The sequence below is a fragment of the Arachis duranensis genome, chromosome 4 (genome assembly GCF_000817695.3).
Source record: "Arachis duranensis cultivar V14167 chromosome 4, aradu.V14167.gnm2.J7QH, whole genome shotgun sequence".
NCBI lineage: Eukaryota > Viridiplantae > Streptophyta > Magnoliopsida > Fabales > Fabaceae > Arachis > Arachis duranensis.
The window spans coordinates 2,950,305-2,958,527 of record NC_029775.3 but is presented as its reverse complement, the minus strand read 5'-3'; the positions used below and the strand labels follow the sequence as shown (position 1 = coordinate 2,958,527).

The following is an 8,223-nucleotide window of genomic DNA, read 5'->3' as shown; positions in this document are numbered from 1 at the left end:
TTATTGAAGGGTGTTTTAGAAAAAAAATATAATTATTAAATTTTTTAAAAATACAATTTAATCAATAAAAGAATAATTTATTAAAGGATAATTTATTAAAAGATATTTTGGTAAGCAAAATTTAATGATAAAAAATAAAATTTTTGTTAGATGCTATTTTTTTTAAAAATATTTTTTTCTAACATTTTTTTAAAAAAATTTTTACAAAAATAAAAGTGATTTTATGTTTAAATATTTTATATAAAAGATATTTTTATTTATTAATTATGTTTGGATAAAGTAAGATAAACGTATTTTTTTTGTTTATTTATTACGTAAAAAATATATTTTATTTAAAAAAAGTAAAAAAATCGTAAATTATAATTTCTCATTAAATATATTTTTTGGTACTTTTATTTTTATTATTAAAAATGAACTAAATATACTAAAAAAAAAATTTAATATTTTTTATCGATTTAATAATACTAAAACAAATATAATATTTCTAATTATATCTCCTCTGTTAAATTCAATTTTGTATTGTGTATTTTTGTTTCATACTTGTAAACAAAGTAACAAACGCAGACTAAGTGGCGTTACGTGTAAATTAAATTCTATTTATATTTATACTGATATGTATAAGAGTGGCCTCGTACATTCGTAGATTACACGTTTTATAAGAAAAGAGAAGCGAACGGCAAAACGCAACGTCGCAACGGTATATGCTTTCCGCTGGCTAAGTCCTTTTGACATAACACACACTCTCACTAGCTTTGCTTAGGGCAGATGGCAATTTGGGGCTTTTTCTGCGTAATTAGGGCACACAATTTTCTGTGATTGATCCTCGCAAGCGGAAGAAGATGTAATACCAAAGAGATTCTCGTTCTTCATCCTTCATCTTTGACCGTTTCCGCGAGTGTCGTAACTGCAGGACTCGAAGCCATTTTTCTGTTAGGGTTTTTCGTCGTTGTCTTCGCATGAAGGGTGCGTTGGATCGGACGAAGGTGGTGCTGCGGCACTTGCCTCCTACGATTTCTGAGGCCGCACTTTTGGACCAAATTGACGGCACCTTCGCTGGCCGCTACAATTGGTTCTCCTTTCGTCCTGGAAAAATCAGGTTTGCGATTCTGCATTTCCGCTCCTTCAGATTATAATGTTTAGTTTCTTTTTTCTTCATTGTTTCTTTGCTTTAATATTCCTTTGTTAATGTTTATTTAGATATTGTTTTGTTCCGTTATTGAATCTTGTTTTATGCAAAGAAGTGATCAAAATCCTTGAAGGGATAGTTTAATGTCCAGCATATCTTTTCTTTTAGTGTCTTTTTGTGCTTATGCATCGACTGCGGACGTTTCTGTTGTAGCAGTATGTATATGAAGGAAGAGTGGCTTTGGAATCATCCTTGTTACTTCTCTTTTGTTCTACATTCTTACACTAAAGTTATGGTTGCGTGTATATCTCTATTACCGGAGCCAAGTAACCCTGGTTGAGGTTTGCCCTGTTATTGGGAGAATAACTTTAAAATATATTTGAATTGTTCACCATGTTGTTGCCTGTTTCATTGGTAGCACTCCTTTTTCTTGAATTCCTTTATTTGAAGTTTTTTTTTCTCGTAAAGGCTGACCGTCTATGATGCGATTTGTTATATGAATGGATGTGCGTTTACAATGCGTAGCATATATGTTAAGCCTTTTCTTTTTTTAAAAATCTTTTACATCGATTTTCAGCCAGAAGCATATGTCCTACTCCAGAGCTTACGTTGACTTCAAAAAGCCAGAGGACGTTATAGAGTTTGCTGAGTTCTTTAACGGCCACATCTTTGTAAATGAAAAGGGTAACTATTGACATCCTCTGCAATTATTCATTAGTCATGTGTATGATCTTGCAAAAGTAAAAGGGTTGTATCATTGTCATCATTATTGTAGTTGGATTTTGGTCAGTGCATTTTTACTAGCTTCTATAGATATGTCTCCAGTACCGAAGCTGGCTCTCCACATATTTTAAGCAATGAGTGGAATATCTGACTTGAGACAGGGTTTACGTTGCATATACTCAATATCTTTTAAGGAATATGTGTCGAAAGCTTTAGATTATCATCAATTTTGTATTCAAAGTAACTTAATCCACATACACACTGCATCCTGACTCTGGATCTCTCTCTCTCGCTGTGGCTGTATTTCCTTCCCAGGAGCACAGTTCAAAGTCATGGTTGAATATGCTCCTTCACAACGTGTTCCTAGACAGTGGTCTAAAAAGGATGGCCGAGATGGGTCCATATACAAAGGTACCACTTAGACAGAGACTTGACGTATCTTTCAGGGTATATGTTAGTCAATTGGACTTATATGTATTGAATCTTTTCCTTTTGATAAATATTAGTATTTGCATGGTTAACATCTAGATTCTGAGTATCTGGAGTTTCTTGAACTTCTTGCCAAGCCTGTTGAGAATCTTCCCAGTGCTGAGATACAGTTGGAGAAAAGGGAAGCAGAACGATCAGGTTAGGCAATTAATATGGAAAATATGCAATAAATTTTAGGTTTGAAAGTTAAGCAATATAATATCGTTCATTGACAGAATTGGTAGGTCTGATATATCTTTAATTTTATTTATTTGATTCGTGTTCCTAAGCAGGTGCTGCAAAAGATAATCCTGTAATTACACCATTGATGGACTTTGTGCGTCAGAAAAGAGCTGCCAAGGGACCTCGGGTATTCTTGCATCTGATTAACTCATGAAGTCCCATTATGTGTGCATTTGTGTATCCATCTGTGCATGTGTTGAGATGTGAGAGTGAATGTTTGTGCAGAGATCACTTTCTAATGGAAAAGTGAGTAGAAGAGCTGGCACATCATCAAATGGGAGTAGTTGTTCTGCCTCGTCAAGACGAGGTTCTGGAAAGAAGAGGATTTCCACCACAATGGTGTGTTGCTTGTATTGTTAATTTGTTCACTAGTTCATTAGAGAGCAATGTGTTTTTCATTTCTAATTCTAAGTAACCACTTATATTTTGCTGTGGGGACTTGGGATGAATAATTTATTTCCATTTACCTGATTGTGTCAGATTGCATAGTTGTCTCCTTGCTAGGGTAAAAAGATCAATTTTTAGTTCTGAGAAGTTAAGTATTAGTACTGGCAATTAGATGCAATATTTTTCTAAACAAGCTGTGATATATTTTTATTTTATTCAACCTCATTCTTTTGTAAAACTGTGGGAGGGAAATAAATACTTTTGATTTTTGTGGTATTGTTTGGCTTATGAAACTAGCAGAAGCATGAAATAATATTTTTTCTTATTTAGAGAAATAGGTAGTGAGCAGCTTATATTTTAAGCAGAAGCAGTAGAAGAGAGTGAAATGATCCTTAAATTTCATGCACCATTTTTTTTAAGAAAATATCATTTATTATCTATTAATTTAAAGGATAATAATTTCTTTTTTAATAAAAAAAGTACTTCTATAATTTCATCAAAATATAGAAGTATCTTTTTTCAATGTTTGCTCCTGTTTCTGCTTTTGGGAAGAAAAAACACAGTTCTCTCAAAATCTTAACTGAATGGCCCCAATAATATATTTTCCGGAAAAATTGCAGATGGAACTTAGAGTGATATGATTAAAAAATGGTCACTTTAAATTGTTATTAATATATTAGTTTACTATAAATCAAATTTTTAGTTCATCGTAAAGCAATGCCAGTATTTGATAATTCTCTAGTTGTAATTGCTTGCACACACAGATATGGAGAATGATCTTGGTTCTAACTTGTGCTTAACAATGTCTGATTTTCACTTCTATGTCGGACAGTATGTTGCAAGAGACACAGGGAAAGGTTCCACTGGAAAAGACAAAACAATTTACACTTTGGTTCCCAGGCAAGGTGATCAGCATCATTCAAGTAAAACTTCAACTGTGGCTTCCTCAGATGCAAACCAAACACTGGATGAGAATGGTAAGTTTATATTTTTGTTTGGAATTTAGTTGTTATTTGTTTCTCCTTTACGTCTCATTTACGGCTTGGGGCCCATGTTTGAAAACCTCTTTGAATGTATACATTTGTTTTATTTGATGAATTTAGGGCATTGAGATTTTTTCTTCTAATATAAGTTGTGATATCAGCATAATCCCTGTGCCCTGTTTCTTAACTGGCTCTCCTAGCATTCTTGTTTCTGCATCATCATCATCATCATCATCATCATCATTATATTATTATTATTGGAGTCGCTGTCTATTTTTGTATGAGTTAATAGTTTAGCTTTGTTTTCTTCAATTTAATTGTGTTCAATGGGGATTTGCTTAACACTTTGTCCTTTATTTAAGGAGTTGCTGGAAATACTGGTTCCGGGAAGAAGGTCCTGCTTCTTAAAGGGAAGGAAAGAGAGATAATTAATGTGAGCTTCTTATTTTCATCTGAGTAGTCCATTTTATTTATATGCTTGCACATGTTGCAAAAGGATTCGTCTAGAACCCTTAGGATGTGTTGACTAGAATGCATATTTTGATGCACAAGGAAGAAAATGCAGTGTGGACAAACCTGACCTGAATTGAATGAAAGTTGTTCTATTTACTGTTCTTACTCTTATGGGAAGCAACTTTGAAATTCTGCTTCTTTATGTTGTGACGTCAATGTCAATGAGTTGCCACTGGTCATGTCTAGTTTGTATCAATCAGATGCATCTTGATCTGGTTTTCTGCAATTATCGCCTAAATTTTAATTAATTTAATTGATTCATTCTATTTGAATGTTCTCATGGATGATAGTATCCTTAAATCATCCTTTTACTAATTGGAGTTGTTGATAAATGTTGGTTTCAATGTAACCTTAGTGGCTCATGAAATGACGAGGAGAGAGGTTAACTAATTTATTAAGATTCAAGGATGGCACTTGTTTTTACTTGTCAGTTAATAATAAAAAGGTCAATGTACTATAGAGAAAGCACTACTTATAGATGGTATTATGATGCTTATCATTTTATTGGCATAATGGTTCATACTAAAGTGACTTTGAGGATTATTTTCCTCTAATATGCTGCCTTATTGCTCATGACATGAAATATGATGAATCAGGAATCAACTATAAGTTCTGGCATGGATTGTTCTTTGGTTCCTTTTATTGTGATTGATGGATTTATCATGTATGATCATGCTATCACTTCATATGTTGATGGGTTTCTTATTGTGCAGGGGCCTGATTTAGATAGTTTATTAGAGCAGAATAATGTAACATCTTCAGCCAAAACAATTGTTGGCTCAGCACCTCTGAAGCAGAATCAGAGGCATGAAGGTAGTGCAAGGATTATTAGAAGCATACTCTCAAACAAGGAAATGCGTCAAAGTCAGTTAGCCAGGCCTCAATCGGAGCAGACAATACCAACATCTGATCTACAAAAAGAAAGACAACCACCTCGCCCTGTACATGTGCAATTGATTTTAAAGGGTTCTAATGGGACACCAGAGAATAGGATTGGCATGCATGATTCACGTAATTCAAGTGAGAGGCTGGAGAAACGTGTTAGGCATAAGGATAGACCTGATCGTGGTGTATGGACAAATCGTTCAATTGGAGGCGATGATTCTTTATCATTGTCTGCTTCCTCACAAGTAGACCATTTGGAAGGTAGATGCTTCATTATTTTTACTATGATTTCAATGACAGGTCTTCTGAAAAGCATGTTTTATGAGATAGAACTGTACATTTGGTGTAAAGCTCATGATCTTTGTAAAGGACTTTGCCTCAGACATGTAGAGAGATTAGAAAGCTATGCCTTATAGATAGCTCTTTTGTTTTGTCTCTTGTATGGAAGATCTCTATCCTCCTTGAATTTGTTCTTCTGTCTTAATGATATTGTCTTATCAGTGTTTTTTTTATGTAATTATTATTTTTATTTATTTATTTGTTCAAAAAAGAATCCTTAGTGCTTGTATAAAATGTGAAAAAGCGAAAATCAGTTTTAATCAACGAGGCCACTGATGTTTAAGGCACAGCATTGTATTGTTGCCTGGAAATCTGGTGCAGCCTGCCTATGTGTTGTTCTCATTTGGTAATTTTTTATATGTATCTGAAACAGGTCATGCAGAGTCAAAACATGTGACAGCACATGTAAGAGGTGGGGATGTAAAATCGAACGCAAGTGGTCGTGGCAGTCATTCCTCAGAAAATGGTTGGTTTTTTGGCTTTGGAATATAGGATCTTTATGTGTGTAAATTTAGATTGGTTTTTGTTTAATTTTCAATGCTTGTGTGCTTTTCAGGCTTTGGTAAACATTTTGGTCGCCGGGGACCAACACATCTGAAGGATGTTGATGGCTATTCTGTTGCAAATGAGGGAAAGCATCATAGAAGAACTAGTGGCTCACATGGTTCCCACGAGGTACCTAAATTTGATTTCTGCCTGATTGTACACTGTATATTTTTTTCTGGTTCAATAAAATGTCAGTATCTCCTATGAATTGCAGAAACAGGTTTGGGTTCAGAAAGCAAGTTCTGGGACCTAGTGTATTTAGATTGGTGAGACACAATCTCTTGATCAGGCCTGTAATTACGTAGCTTAGAAACATGCTTTTTGCTGAACTGGTATTAGGACTTATCTGACATTTTTTTTCATGATTCTTATAAAATTTCTTAGTGTGGAATTGTCATATATTAGGATAAAAATCCATCCATATTGCTGTGCATCTCATACCATTTTTTTTTAGATTTTGATTAATTTAATGTTTTAAACAATCAAGCAGATTTCCCCCCCATAATATAGTTATTAAATTAGCATTAGCTTTATGAAATTTTAGTCTGCACTGCAAGGAGTGGTTAGGTTTTGCTTTTAACAGAGGCCTCATAATTGTCAATCTTATATCAAAGAATTTGTGAAGATATTATGCAAAACTTTTATTTGCTCACAATTAAACACATTCATCTTTAATAGTTAAGTTGTATTCTAAAATGTGCATAATTATCATAAGTCTAATGCATAAATGACAAGTCTATATAATAGAAGTCAAGAAGCAGAAGTGGGAAAAGCCCGAAAAACTGCACCAGCTATAATGTTAAGCCACTGAGATTTAAGGGCCTAGTAGCTTTTTCTAGAAACCTTAAAAACCCAGATAAAGATAAGAAACACATCCAGCCCAAGCAAACTTACATTTCAACTCAAATTCTGTTTTCTGCATTAGCAAAGTTCATACAAGAGAGAGGTAACCATAGTGAACTGGTTGATGGCATTATGTTGTTTTCTAACTGTATATTGAAATTTAATGATTTTCAGTGCCCATTTCTGTTTTCTGTATTTACCTGTGTGAAGGTTGATTATTTTCCTGTGCAGTGGTAAGCTTGCTGACTTGCAATTTGGGAGCATCTATTTGCTAGCTGCTGGATTCTGTCTCTTTTTGGTTGACAGATTCTTCTAGGTAACTGAGTTTGTGTGGTAAAAAATTCTTTACAATTGAAATATTCGGACATAGAATTGAAGATGGGATCCGTACAGAGAGAGAGAGAGAGATTATTGGCATCAGAATTCCTTGGTCTCCCTTTTACAAATTGTAGATGTTTGAAGAATTGTGGATAGATTTGAATAGCCTGGCAAGTTGACTGAGTAATGGGCATTGTCTGGGTTTATATTCCAATATCTTAAGTAGTTTAGGTGTAAATATGAATCCAGGATTTTGTGTGTCCTTAGCCCCTATTATACAATCTCTCACTAGCTGTCCACCAAATACAAGTAGGAGCTTGCGAAAATGATCCTGGATCAGTTTTGGACTACCTCTCTGCTCATTTACATTGAAGGAACACTCAAATGGACTATGTTGCAGGCTTGCTATGTCTTCATCCTTTCGTTGACTTTGGAGTTTTCTCCAGGGCACAGACACGGAAATACCATAGATGGTGTGTTACTAAGGATAAATAAGGTCTTGCGGGAGTTACTAGTGTGTGGATATTGTTTTGGCTCTAAAATATTATTGTACAGTGTGGTATTGCATACTTGCATGTCTCAGCAAAACATGGCTGTTACACTGCTGGTTCGTGATTATAAGTTAATTAATTTTGTGAATTACCATCCTTAACCTTCCCAAACGTAGCAGTTATAAACCCATGTTTAGATTATTGTGGATGTCATCCGTCTGTAAAGTCCTTTATGCTATTTGGGTATTAGAATTCCATCAGGATCACATTGGGTGTCATGGTGTGTGGATGTTTTCCCACTGTAAAGTTTGGGAGGGAGGAAGTTTATCCTTATATTTAATAACATCTTTTTACCAAA

The 8,223-nt window shown here is 34.3% G+C and overlaps 1 protein-coding gene across 2 annotated transcripts; it reads left to right on the top strand.

The window, feature by feature from the left end:
• The first annotated feature begins 649 nt into the window (after window positions 1-649).
• LOC107482735 (regulator of nonsense transcripts UPF3) lies at window positions 650-8,223 on the top strand. Of its 2 annotated transcripts, none has more exons than XM_016103296.3 (13): window positions 650-1,096; window positions 1,704-1,810; window positions 2,165-2,260; window positions 2,378-2,476; window positions 2,611-2,687; window positions 2,786-2,899; window positions 3,780-3,924; window positions 4,296-4,363; window positions 5,157-5,589; window positions 6,041-6,133; window positions 6,224-6,342; window positions 6,428-6,479; window positions 7,288-8,223. In XM_016103296.3, exons 1-12 carry the CDS (start codon window positions 957-959, stop codon window positions 6,464-6,466), a joined length of 1,530 nt encoding a protein of 509 aa, XP_015958782.1. In that variant the 5' UTR covers window positions 650-956; the 3' UTR covers window positions 6,467-6,479; window positions 7,288-8,223. The 2 variants fall into 2 exon arrangements, with proteins under 2 accessions (XP_015958782.1, XP_015958781.1); XM_016103295.3 differs by having other exon boundaries at window positions 4,293-4,363.

Bases quoted from the DNA above. Each gene is read 5' to 3' on its own strand.
- LOC107482735 (XM_016103295.3), top strand. From the start codon at position 957: ATGAAGGGTGCGTTGGATCGGACGAAGGTGGTGCTGCGGCACTTGCCT. The intron at 4,364-5,156 runs GTGAGCTTCTTA...CTTATTGTGCAG, and splicing joins AGGAAAGAGAGATAATTAAT to GGGCCTGATTTAGATAGTTT. The intron at 6,134-6,223 runs GTTGGTTTTTTG...TGTGCTTTTCAG, and splicing joins CAGTCATTCCTCAGAAAATG to GCTTTGGTAAACATTTTGGT.